Below are 13,758 nucleotides of genomic sequence, written 5' to 3'. Positions count from 1 at the left end.
CTCAAATCTCCAAGCTGTATGGGCAATAGAAACCTATTAAGCATAGCTCTGTTTGTCCAGCCGTGCTTCAGTTGCTGGATTGTAAGCTTGAGCTATTTTGCTTTTAAAGCCTTTTAAGAAATTCTAGAACCAAGTCACGTTTATGCATTCATATTCTGGTCAGAAATCCCATTTCCAAGCAAGGTCCGAACTACGATCTTCTATCTTACTTGCAGGAGGATCAAGAAATTTCAAGTAAAGAGAATCCTACTTGCAGGAGGAATCCAGAAGTCTCTGATGTTAAAGGTTAGAAATTCTTCTGGTATGAATCATGGATGGCAGGATAATGCCTTGGCCCATTTTGAAAAAAATACAACAATAATTTTATAGCTTAGCCAGGTTGACATATATATATACTCTCAATCTTCCTTTCCAGTTAAAGGTTTTCCAAATCCAAACTCTGATCTCTTTCTAAAGCTACTTCCTGATATACTTCATCTTCTCTACTTTTCCGTGTGGCCATTGTGATGGCTGACATATAACCATTGTGTTTCCCAATAAAGGTAAATTACTCCAGTTTAAAAGAGTCTCTACCTAGGTTCCTTCAGTACATCCCCTTTCTTTTTATTTTTATTCTATTAGTTTGGTAGCCGGACATTTGTGCAATTTACAGCGCAGGAAATGACATTGCAAATTGTCAATCTGTTATTGACAACACACAGCATTTGAAAGCCCCCAAATGATTCACTATTTATCATTTACAGTAAAATAACAATGGACAAAGAGTGCCTGGTATAATATTACTTAATATAGACAAATGCCAAACAAACAGTAAAAACAATATTTTATGTGAAAGTCAATCTCCAGCGAGCACGCTGTAATTGACCTAATTGATTTAAAAAACACTTGTGTAATAGTTGTCAGAACATTTCACATCAGACTGCCCCTCTTTCTCATCAAATAGAATATTAGACTGTAATTTCTCTTTTTTTTCTAAAACATTCTGTTGTTTCTGCCTGGATCTTTTCAGTGTGGGTTTCGTTAAAGAAATGTTTAAATATGAAATTATAAAATAATCTACGTTATCTGAGATGGGAACATAAAAATTAAAGGCTTCTATCCAGAATGGGAAATAAACAACGTGTATTTACTGAAGAACAGTTGGATGAATATCAGGTAAACCTATAGAATAGATTATATAATGTAACATGATATTATCGCAGTTATAAAAGTGTATTGAATGTGTAGAATTATAATGTTATAATGCGATGGTTGTCTTTAGTAAAGCCATTGATGCAGGGACATTAAATGATAAAGAAGACCTAGAATTCCTCTTGCAAGATATATAAGATGCAGTTATTTAATTTACCACTTGTAATATATAATACATGATTAGCAAGTTAATTAGTGAACTAATGATTATTGCTAAGAAGCATCATTCTGTGCTATGTCTCTAATTCCACAGAAGCCTGTGGATTTCACTAAGTCAAAGTCATTATTGAGATAAAACAAATGTTGGATTCTGACATTAATAAAATGTGGGCTACGCACAGCGGGGCAACCAGCATCTAAAAGAGGAAAATGCAATACAATACCTTGTTAGGACAATTAATCAGAATTTTAATTCCTACAACTCTATTAAGCAGAAGGAATGTCATTTATACTTTATTATTGTCACAAGTAGGCTTACATTAACAACGCTATGAAGTTACTGTGAAAATCCCCTAGTCGCCACAGTCAGGTAAACAGAGGGAGAATTCAGAATATCCAATTCACCTAACAAGTAAGTCTTTCGGGACTTGTGGGAGGAAATCGGAGCACTAGGAGGAATCGCACGCAGACATAGAGAACGTGCAGACTCCACAGACAGTGACCCAAGCGGGAATCGAACCTGGGACCCTGGTGCTGTGAAGCAACAGTGCTACCTTGGATTTTCACAGTAACTTCATTGCAGTGTTAATGCAAGCCTACTTAATAATAATAATAACCTTTTATTGTCACAAGTATTAAGTTACTGTGAAAAGCCCCTAGTTGCCACATTTCGGCGCCTATTCGGGGAAGCTGGTACCCGAATTGAACCCGCGCTGCTGGCCTTGTTCTGCATCACAAACCTGTGACCATAATAAAGATTATTATTATCATTAGTTGCATATTCCATGTTAGTGATATTGAGGAAGAGATTAATTTAATTATGAATTTAATTGTGTAGCTTTTTTGGTACAAAGCATGGATTAAATTGAATTCTTTCTTTGGTTTGCATTTTAGAACATAGAACAGTACAGCACAGAACAGGCCCTTCAGCCCTCGATGTTGTGCCGAGCAATGATCACCCTACTTAAACCCACGTAACCCGTATACCCGTAACCCAACAATCCCCCCATTAACCTTACACTACGGGCAATTTAGCATGGCCAATCCACCTAACCCGCACATCTTTGGACTGTGGGAGGAAACCGGAGCACCAGGAGGAAACCCACGCACACAGGGGGAGGACGTGCAGACTCCACACAGACAGTGACCCAGCCGGGAATCGAACCTGGGGCCCTGGAGCTGTGAAGCATTTATGCTAACCACCATGCTACCCTGCTGCCCCTTCATTGAAGCCTACTCGTGACAATAAGCGATTTTCATTTTCAATCCCGCTGCCCGCCTCGGAGAATGGCGGGGGCCGGCGGGACGCTATGGACCCCGGTGCTGCCCGTATTCTCCTGACCGGATGGGCCGAAGTCCCGCTGACGTGACCGCGGGTCAGGCCGGCGTAAATCAAAACACCTATTTAACGGCGTCAACCAGTGGGGGAGGAGATGGGGGGGGGGGGGGGTGGGGGGAGGGAGCGAGTTCCGGGGAGAGAGCAAGTGCCGGAGAGGGGTGGACAGTACCGGGGAGGTGGGCACTGTGCCGGGGAGTGGGGGGGGGACAGTGCCGGGGGTAGGGGGGAGAGAGCGAGTGCCGGGGAGGGGTGGACAGTGCAGGGGGGAGAGGGAGATGGAGAGGGAGAGGGGGGCACTGTGCCGGGGAGGGGGGGGGGGCACAGTGCCGGGGGCAGGGGGGAGAGAGCGAGTGCCGGGGAGGGGTGGACAGTACCGGGGAGGGGGGCACTGTGCCGGGGAGGGGGGCACTGTGCCAGGGAGGGGGTGGGGGGAACAGTGCCGGGGAAGGGGGGGGGGGAGCGAGTGCCGGAGAGCGGGGGAGAGAGCGAGTGCTGGGGGGGGGCGAAGGATGTCGTCCGCCTGGCTAGGTGCCATCCTCCCACAGGTGCGCCCATGCAGCCCATGGCACCTGGCTCTGCCCGGGGGGGGGGTGGGTACGGGCAATGGTGGCATGTTGCTGTTTCCGCCACCCCCACAGGCCATCATGTTTTCTGATCAGCCAGCGATGTTGGCCACCGTGGCGGCAGCCGCTATTCTACATGTTGCCCTGGAGGAGGAGGAGATAGAGGAGGAACATGGCAGAGAGGCGGCGCAGGCTGCCACAGAGGGGCAGGCGGCAGGTGCCCAGGCTGCAAGGGCCACCCGCCCGACAGGACAAGGAGGAGGAGGAGGAGGGGGAGCACGAAGAGGAGGAGGAGTACGAGGAGACGGTGGAGGATGTTGTGGCGCTACGGCGACGGAGACGCCCGAGGAGGCTCCGTGTGTACTGGCCCCGTTCGTCGTACAGGGACATCATGGACCGGGAATGCAAGAGGAGACTCCGGATGAGCCGGGAAACCGTGGCACATGTCTGCCACCTGCTGACACACCTGACACCGTGTGGCACTGGGGGAGGACACCCTCTCCCCGTGTCCGTCAAGGTTACGGTGGCCCTGAACATTTATGCCACGGGATCATTCCAGGCACCGAGTGGGGACCTGTCCGGTATCTCGCAGGCATCGGTGCACCGGTGCAGCCCGGCAGTGACAGATGCTCTTTATACCATTGTGGACAGCTACATCCGGTTCCCTGTGGACCGGGCGAGCCAGGATGCCCGGGCCGTGGGCTTCTCTGCCGGGGCCGGTTTTCCCATGGTCCAGGGCGCGATCGATGGGATGCACGTCGCCGTGCGGCCACCTGCAGATAACAGGGCCGTGCTCACCAATAGGAAGGGGGCGTATTCCATGAACATCCAGGTGGTCCGCGACCACCGCGTGATTTTCCTGCACGTCTGCTCCTGGTACCCGGGAAGTGTTCATGACTCATACATGTTGTCGCGGTCTTACATCCCCGGCATGTTCGAGGGACGCCACCCCCGGCTGAGGGGCTGGTTGCTGGGCGACAGGGGTTACCTGTTGCGGTCCTGGCTGATGACGCCTATACGGAGGTCACTGAGTGACGCGGAGAACAGCTACAATGATGTCCATGCAGCGACAAGGGGTGAGATAGAGAGGGGCTTTGGCCTGCTAACGATGCATTTCAGGTGCCTGGACCTCCCTGGGGGGGCTCTCCAGTACCCGCCAGATAGGGTCGGCCACATCGTTGTGGTGTGCTGTGTCCTGCACAACATAGCCCAGCAGAGGGGCGATGTGCCGCAGGCAGAGGAGGGGGGAGTGGAGGAGCAGCAGGAAGAGGCACAGACCTCCCCAAATGAGGGAGATGGGGGCAATGGTCAGGGAAGATGGGCTGGACATGGACGGGTGGCTGCCCACCGTTACCGGCTGGGCCAGCGGGCACAGGACAGGCTGATAGCCGCCCGGTTCACTGTTCTAGGGGGCGTGGGAATCGGCGAGTACGGCCACATACCGCACACCATGGCAACATCCGACCACCCTCACCCCCCTCACCCACCCAGCACCAACACCCTAACCCCCCCCCCCCCCATCCACCACCAACCACCCCCACCCCACCCGCATGCACACCACCCCTCCATTGCACATCCACCTGCGCACAATTGGCTGGGCTCACATGGTTGCCGGTGGAAGCGTGTCTATTGCAGGCCATGGAGGATGATGTCGATCTGCTCTGTGATGAGCTCCTGGCTCCACATTGTTGGACAATGTCTGACCCATGGCCACAGTACCACCATCCTCCCGGACCATCCCTGCATGCGGCCGTGACACTGCAGCGCACGTTCCCGTCCGCTCCCCGGGGGGATGGAGAGGGCGGCCCAGGTGGAGGGGGGGCACACTCACCTTTGGTCGACGTAAGACCACCCCTCACACACACACACACTGGCGCTCAACGTACATGACACCCCCGCAGGCTTCGGACATAACACAAAGGAAGTTTCTATAGGTGTGAAAGTGATTTTGATTACAAACTGTCCATACACGTGCCCTAGCCCCTAAAACTCGTCTGTGCTCTGCACCCATGCCAACTTACTCAGTGTCTAATTGTTTGGCCTTACGGACCCTTTGACTACGTCTAGGTGGTTCCCCAGATGGTACAGCAGAACTGGAGGTGGAATCCTGTGATTCCTGCCCGGTGACTCGGGATCCCTTTTGGTGGCCGTCTCCTGGGGCAGCCCAGCCTAGATGGGCCAGGCTGCGGCTCAGACGACTGGGATTGCGAGCTGCCAGCCCAACCTGCCCATTGCCCACCAGATGCACCTGGGATGGAAGGGGGGGGGGAGCCCTAGGTGCCGCAGTGTTCTGGGACCTCCCCTACAGGGGGACCCGGGACAGGCCCCAGCACCTCCTCCTCCTTCGGGGTGCCCGATGGTCCGCGGGGCGGGTGCCTCGACGTTTGGTCCTGCAATACACAATACAGCATGCATGGTTAGACACGCGGGCGGTGATCGGGGGATGTGGGGGATATGGGGGAGGGGGATATGGGGGAGGGGGTATATGGGGGAGGGGGAAGAGCCGTGGGTGGCTCACTTGCTGGCGGGCCCCGACCTCTGCACCGGCAACCTTCTGGTCCTCAGGTCCGCCTGTCAGTTCCAGGGCCCTTTCCTCATGGACGGTGAGTGATCTCTAATCAGCTGGGCCCCCTCCAGGCCTCTGACGCTCCCTATTGTTGTGTGCGCGCTTCTCCTGTGTGGGGCGGGTGGGTGGGTGGCAGGGGTAAAGGGCAACAGTGGTACAGTGGTAGACAGGTATATGACTGCACAACAGTGGTTGCGCGTATATTAGCAGAGGTGTGCAGCACATTAGGGTTAGGGTTGGGTTAGTGTTAGGGTTGGTTGCACCTGGGGGTGTGCTGCACATCGGGGGGGGGGGGGGGGGGAGGGAACGATGACTCACCCTGGCTGCCCTGAGGAGGTCATTCACCTTCTTGTGGCACTGGGTGCCTGCCCTCGGTGTCACAGCCACAGCGCCTACGGCCTCTGCACCTCCCTCCACAGGTGCCGGCTGAGGCGTGGGGCGACCCTGCGGCCATGTCCGGGGTACAGGGCCTCCCTCCTCTCCTGTACTGCGTCCAGGAGCGCCTCGATGTCGCACTCCTGGAACCTCTGGGCTGCGCGGCGGCTGGCCATCTTTGCGGGTCTTCCGGGGGACACACACACACACCGTATTTTGTGCTGTGACGCCGGACGGCGTTGATTACGCCGCGCGCCTACGGCGGGTGACGCCATCGCGAATGGCGTCACACCGCTGCTAACCCATTCGGGCCCGGAGACTTCACAACGTTTGGGGGTGCCCGACGCCGGAGTGATCCTGGCCACTTAAGTGTCTGATAAACATGTAACATGGCAGCTTTCTCCAGGGGAGCCCGTCGCCTGGGTCAAATTACATCCAATGTTTCTGTGACCTTTCATAAAAAGTTAGAAATCGTAGTCGCGTTATAGTTCATGTATGAAATATAAACATGGTAATATTAGAGCACCATTGGATATATTTAAAACTGTCTTCAAATCAGATTGAAGGTATGATTGTTTTCATGCCTTTTCTAAAATAAGTTAGAAAATGACAGTCTACCTTACCTAAATGAAATCTACATCCTAATGATTGATTGCCTTCATTTATCTTTTCAATCACTATATTACTACTGCATTGAAGCCTACATAAGAAATGTCGTCTGGATTTAAATGCTAAAAGAAAGAGCACTATCAATACTGGAAATCTGAAATAAAAACAGAAAATGCTAGAGCTGTCATTAGGTCCGGCAGCATCTATGGGGAGTCAAACAGCGTTAATTGGCTGACTTCCGCGGAGTTGGGGGAGACTCAATGGACCTTTAGAAATGGAGAACAGGACCTGATTCTAGGACTCCCCCCCCCCCCCCCCCCCCCTGACCTGACTTGGTTGGCTCCATTGCAGAGATAGGCATCTCCTAGCCCCCCCCCCCTCCCCCCCCCCCCCTCCCCCCCCCCCCCAACAATTTTTGTAGATTGGGCCAGCTCCTCAGGGTCTTATGGTTTATGGCCCCTCAGATGTCATGGTTCAGGGAACCCTTTGAAAGGTAACTTCAAAAGATTGTATCCGTGCCCTCTATGCCAACTCATGCCCCTCCATCCACCCACCCCCTTGTCTCTTATAGGTCCTATGCCAACCTAGCGCCAACTCATCCAATCCATACCCTTCACCCACCTCCAATGGCCTTTTATATGATCAATACCAATGAAAGTCTAAGCTCTCAGTCAAACATGCATAATAATGCTTAACTGAAAGCGCACACCCCCATTTGCTTGTCGACAGAGGTGCACAAAAGGGAAAACATTGCTTGTTTGACAGCTTTCCTCCCTTCTATTTATTTTATCAATGCTCCAGTGTTTATTTAAACAAGGTAAAGAGGTGTCAACAGCTTTGATTCTTTGAAGGTCTGGTTGATTGACACTTATGGGGTCCTGCCCACAGCAGTTTTTTGAAGAAAATTACCAATGGTTGGCTTTTTAAGGTTTTCCAAATGCCATTGTTACTACTGGATTCATTGGTTCTGTACCAATTGTACACTGGGTGAATTGGCATGGAGGTGCTATGAGTTGGCATGGAGATTATGAGAGGCCATTAGGAATGGGTGGGTGCATGGATTGGCATGAGTTGGAATAAAGTTAGCACAGGAATTATAAGGGGCCAGGGGAAGAGTGGGGTGTCATGTGTTGGCATGGGGGCCATGATGAGCCACTGTGGGTCGATGGGGGCATGGGTTGGCATGGATGGGGCATAGGGAGTGGACAGAGGGGAAGGAGATTTGAGACTGAGGGTTATATTATATTGAAGAAAAGAACTGGGACAATATCTGAGAGCCGAATTGAGCCTTTTAACTAGATTGCCTCAGTACTCCTGTAGCTGCCACCAAACTGTTTCCATGGTCGGTGGGCTCAACTCCAGCATACACCTGACCCCAGATGAAAGTCAAACCTTCCAAGGCTCGATTTCCCAAGTGTAGGTGTTAAATTGAGAAATTTACTGACTCCTGCTACCCAACATGAAGATCCAGCCCAGTCTGTGACCTTTCACCCAAACTGAGAAATGTTAGGAATGTAATCACCAGTGAAGGGTAATAGGGTGGAGGGCAAGAGAGATTAAATGCCCCCAGTAAATATTAGAGTCAAAGTGAGGGAAAGAAGGATTGGATTGTGAGAGATAGAGAAAGGAAAACTGAGGATAAAACTTTAATTGTAAGGTTTTAAAAATTATTGGAGCAATTTGTTGCCTATAAGAGTGCAACTTCATGGGCTGGATTCTCCGCCGCTGGGATGCTCCATTTTGCCGGCAGCCCGGTGGTTTCCCGACGGCATAAGGCTGCCCCACAGTGGGAAACCCCATTGACCAGCCGACAAAATGGAGCATCCTGCCAGCGTGCTGAACCAGAAATCTGGCACGGCTGGACGGAGAATCCCTTTCTGGATTGGAGAGATTAAGTGGCATTGCAGGAATATAAATCATGTCATGAAAATGGTCCCCATTGTTAAACACGCAGCCTGAGTGTGGTGAATGAATGTGTATATATGATGCAAATCCAGCAATTTCTTGAAACTCAGAGAAGCTCCGATTTTTGTGAGAGCCACAGTATTTAATCATCGCTACAAATTGCTCAGCTGTTCATGAACTATTAATGGAAAGGGTTGTGTACGTACCTTTTGTTTTAGCAAATTCTAGGAAAGGATCAACTTTTTATTTAAAGAGTTTACAAGTAAATCCTCCCATGTATAATATTAGAAATCTCTGTCTGACCCAATGAACGAGAATTGCAGAGTACAGGACGGTGCGTAAGACTTTACTGTCAGAATTAATGCACTGTAAATGGCACCAGCAGACAATATTTGTATGGTATATTTCAATTGATGTATATGAGCTAATGCATTACGGGCAAAATGCACTTAAAGCTTCTTAAAGCTGGAATGGCTCAAACAGATAACTAAGATAAATCTAAAATATAATTTTAAACAATACTACTCATTAAAAATCCTATTTGAAAAATGATTGGTGTCAAAGATTTTTAGACTTCCTTTACATTAATACTCTAATGCATCTCACCATTAGTGCCTCCGTTTGGAATTACCCATTTAGAACCATCTCTTATCTGTGCTGAACAGAAAACATTAAAAAATATCCTTGCAAATGCGATTTATCTTCATTCGGTGCTGCCAGCTCCTGTTAATCCTAGAATTTACAGTGGAGACCACATATTAAGATTAACTAAGAACAACATTTAGGTTAAAATATTCCAGTTCTGGTGAGTCCTTGAATGTTTTAGTTGTTGAAGACATTTCCCAATGTGGTTGAGCCACAATGCCTGCAGTTTGCCATTCTGACATGTGACATTGACAAACACACATATTGATTTCCAGCAGACCAGCGATCAACATCAGGAATCCTGACCAATTATCCCCTAGCCTAACAAAAATACATTGGTCCAGATTTTCGCCTTTGAGTTGGGTTTCTTGAGTCAGGAGATTTCCTGTTTCCTCGAACCTGACCTTTAAAAGTTTCCACTTGCAAGTCGTATTTTCAATCGGGTGGGGGCGTGCTGAAACATAAGTCAGGGCAGGTGACCTTGGAATGAATTTGGAGGCAGGTCCTGCCTCTGAGCCCCAAAGCTGTGCTTAAGTAAATAAAAAATAACAAAAATCAGGCCACTTTGGTCACTTGGCATACCTTTCCCTTTGGGATCAGCTATGGCTCTGGGCTGGATTTTCACTTTGTGGAACATCTCTGTTTGGCCGAAAGCATAACTCCAAGCTTCTGGTGGCCTCTTACTTTAATTCCCCTTCTCACTCCTACTCTGACCTCCCAGCCCTTGGCCTCCTATACTGTTTCAATAAAGCTTAACATAAACTGGAGGACGCACTTCATCTTTCAATTCGGCATTTTACAGCTGTCTGGATTCAACATTCAGTTCAACAATTTCAGTCCTTAATATCAGTCTCTTTTTTTGGACAGCAGCTGTTGACAATGCATTTACTTTCCCCATTTATGCCTTATGTAGACACACTTTTGTTTCTTAACCCCTCCCAATACCACTTCCTCTTGACTTTCACCATAATCCCTTTTGTCATTTATTCTTGCCACCTTCTACTTTGTGCGGTTTTGGTCTTCTTACTTGAAGGATACCATTGCAATAGAAGAAGTTCAGAGACGGTTCACTTGACTGATTTCCAGGATAACTCTTATGAGGAACGATTGTACAGGTTGGGCCTCTATCTGTTGAAGTTTGGAAGAATGTGAGGTAATCTCATTGAAACATAAAAGGTCCTGGGGGGACTTTACAGCATGGATGCTGAGAGGATGTTTCTCCCTTATGAGATGACTTAACGAGGGGACACAATTTAAAAATAAGGGTCTCTCATTTAAGACAGATGAGGTGAATTTTCTTTTTTATCAAAATATGGTTGGCCTGTTGAATTATTTTCCCCAGAGAGCAGTTGAAGTAGATTCTTGAATATTTTTAAGGCTGAATCAGACAGATTCTTGATTGATGTGCTTGCTTCAGCCAGGTAGGGAGGGAGACAAAGGGTACAGTGGGTAGACAGGAAAGTAGAGTTGAGGCCACAATCAGATCAGCCAAGATCTTGATGGAAAGATCAAATGATGGAACAGGTTTGAGGAGCTGAATAGCCTACACATGCTCCAACTTTGTATGTTTTTATGCACTCTATCCATCGCAGACTTTCCCCAATTGTTCTTCCCTTCTCTACCTCTGAACTTGCTAAAAACCTGTTACATCTTCTGTTTTTTGAACTTCTGATGTAAAGTTGTTGTTCCAAAATGTTAACTGTATTTTGCCTCTACACCAAGGCCGCCTGACCTTTTGCATATTCCCAGCATTTTTTGTTTGTAGTGAATCACAATCCTAGTAATTCACACTGTGTTATATTGTATGTGTTGTGTCTTTGTAAGCTCGGTATACGAGCAGTTGCGCGGCTCTGCCCATAGGGGGAGATGAGGAGTTTGTACTGGGCTCCACCCTAGGTTCCGCCCATGGCTCCTCCCACTAACTGGAAGTATAAAGATCTGCAGTTGTGAGCCTGCTGCCAGTTCATCTTGTCGCAGGCAGGCTCAGTTGTAAGACTATTAAAACCATTGTTCACTTCCAACCACATGTCTTGTGAATTGATGGTCACATCACTGTTCATATTTCATACTTCCAGAATCTACGGTATTTAGCATTTTTATCTGCACCCTCACATGAGTCAGAACCACTTCAAAGACACGGGGATGAATTTTACAGTCGCCCACCAGGTGCCCTTCTTGCTCCTCAGCCACCCAACTTGACCTAGCAGTGATTTTACGGGCTTTGTGTTCTCCTTTGCTGCAATTGGCCAATTTGTGGCCACTTAAGGGCCTTTTCCCACCTGGCCACAACTTAAGGATGGCGGAAACATGAGATTAGGGACAGGGAGAATTCCCCGCAGGTTCGTCTGCTCGGGCCTTGGGCTGGGGGTTGGTTCCAGTGGTGAGGGTGGTGGGACCAGGTGGAATACCAGCAGTGGCCACCATTCCCCGTGACGCTTCTGGGACCAGAAGCTCTTGACTGGTCAGATTGACGAACCTTGTCCCCAGGTAGGGACAAAAGGCTCGGCTCCAGCAAATCAAAATGGCAAAGCAGCCATCAGAATTTGGGATGCATTCTCCATTGACTATTTCAATTTGTGGGGGTGGGGAAGGGAAAGAAAATTTTTGCTATAAGCATAAACTCCAGACTATTGTTCCGCTGTAGATCTCAGGAAAGCTCTGTAGCCCTGCCTACCCTTTCCAGTGGATGTAAAAGATATCATGGCATAATTTTGAAGAAAAGCAGGTGGGTTCTCTCCAGTGTCCCGGCCAATATTTATTCCAGAACTAATATTGCTAAAACAGTTGATTTGGTCATATCACATTGATGTTTCTGGGTCCTCACCGTGCAATCATTGGTTGTCGTGTTTCTTATCTTACAACAGTGACTATACTTCAAAAGCTTTGCATTGTCTGCAAAGCACTTTAGGAAGTCTGTGGTTGTCAAAGGTACCATAAAAAAGCAAGCTCCTTCCTTCTTTACTATTGCACTGGCAGAATTCCCTTCAGGACTGTATTGTTGGGCATTGTACTCGTGGGGACGGGGAGTGAGATACGTTAACTATCATTGGGGTGACTAGATCAATAGTTGATTGCAATATATTTTAGAGACACGGCATTGCTGGTTCTGCAGGAAGAACCTGTATAACCAATTGTTTTCACCTTTTGATAAATTTTTACTGAAGTAAGGTTTCGATCTAGTCTGATTTTATTGCAGAATTCCTAGCTTGAATCCTTGTGTTTATGGTTTTAACGCAAACAATACATGAATAGCATGAATTACAAACACTTCAGCATATCGATAAAATATCCCTAAAGCCTGAATTTTACCACTTGAGGAACCAAATAAATATTTCAAATTGTCAGTTATTGATCATGCAATGTTCAGTGTTCACAGTAATTAGTATTAGAAAGCCTGCTGAAATTCTTTGGGATTTGCAGTAAATATAATTTACAAGACTTTTAATACAAACAATTAGAAGGTCTTCTGTTTTCTGTTTTTAAGGATTGCACTGTCTTCACAAGGAAAGAAATTCTAAGGTATGTCTAAGCATGTTATTCATATGTATAAATGCCCAAAAATTAGTGTTTAATACATGTTATGTTAAGTTCCACTTCCAGTTATTAAAGTGGCAGTGTAAACCATTTTAAAATAAGCAAAAAATAAATAGGTAACTCCAAATATTAGCAACTCCTGATGTAGAAAATGATAATTGGCATAACTCACATCAAATGCGCAAGTGCATTGCCGATATTCTGCTGTTTGCGGAAAAGGCCAGCCAGTAATAAAAATTACAGCAAGAACAGAATCGATGATGTAAGAAAATGCAGTCACACCTGGGCAGAACAGTGGCACAGTGGTCAGCACTGTTGCTTCACAGAGCCAGGGATGCGGGATCGATTCCTGGCTTGGGTCACTGTCTCTGCGGAGTCTGCACGTTTTCCCCGTGTCTGCGTGGGTTTCCTCCGGGTGCTCCGGCTTCCTCCCACAACTCCCGAAAGACGTATTGTCAGGTGAATTGGACATTCTGAATTCTCCTTCTGTGTACCTGAACAGGTGCTGGAATGTGGCGACTAGGGACTTTTCACAGTAACTTCATTGCAGTGTTAATGTAAGCCTACTTGTGACAATAATAAAGATTATTATGATTATTATTACTGAGGCCAAAACTAGGAATCTTCTTTACCTCAGCAAAGTTGTCAAGGTAAGCGTATGACAATTTGACAACATCCCAATAGGTTGTTTGCAAAGCTTTTTCATGCAAGTGTAAAAAAAAGAGGACCTTAATGAGGCACCTTCACACCCCCACCCCCTTCACTCCTCCCCCACCCTTCATACCCTCCTCATCCCCCTTTTATGGGCAGGGTCCTCCTCATGTCCTGACCCTTGGCAGTCCCAACCTGATATCCAGGCACCCTGGAAATGC

General features: G+C 47.9%; 1 protein-coding gene across 3 annotated transcripts in view; it reads left to right on the top strand.

Annotated features, from left to right (window-relative positions):
• The window catches only part of LOC119963708 (calcium and integrin-binding family member 2-like), a 65,933-nt gene that overhangs the window by 5,991 nt on the left and 46,184 nt on the right, over positions 1-13,758 (top strand). Inside the window, exons 2-3 of one of the 3 annotated variants that reach the window (XM_038793019.1) lie at positions 216-285; positions 12,837-12,871. In XM_038793019.1, the coding sequence (XP_038648947.1) occupies positions 277-285; positions 12,837-12,871 (44 nt within the window). In that variant the 5' untranslated portion in view covers positions 216-276. Of the gene's footprint in view, positions 1-215; positions 286-1,000; positions 1,156-12,836; positions 12,872-13,758 lie in introns of those variants that run through there. The other 2 variants (XM_038793018.1, XM_038793020.1) reach the window with 2 other exon arrangements.

This window comes from Scyliorhinus canicula, chromosome 3 (genome assembly GCF_902713615.1).
Source record: "Scyliorhinus canicula chromosome 3, sScyCan1.1, whole genome shotgun sequence".
Classification (NCBI taxonomy): Eukaryota; Metazoa; Chordata; class Chondrichthyes; order Carcharhiniformes; family Scyliorhinidae; genus Scyliorhinus; species Scyliorhinus canicula.
Note: the sequence above shows the minus strand (reverse complement) of the source record. Positions and strands in the feature narration are given on the sequence as shown.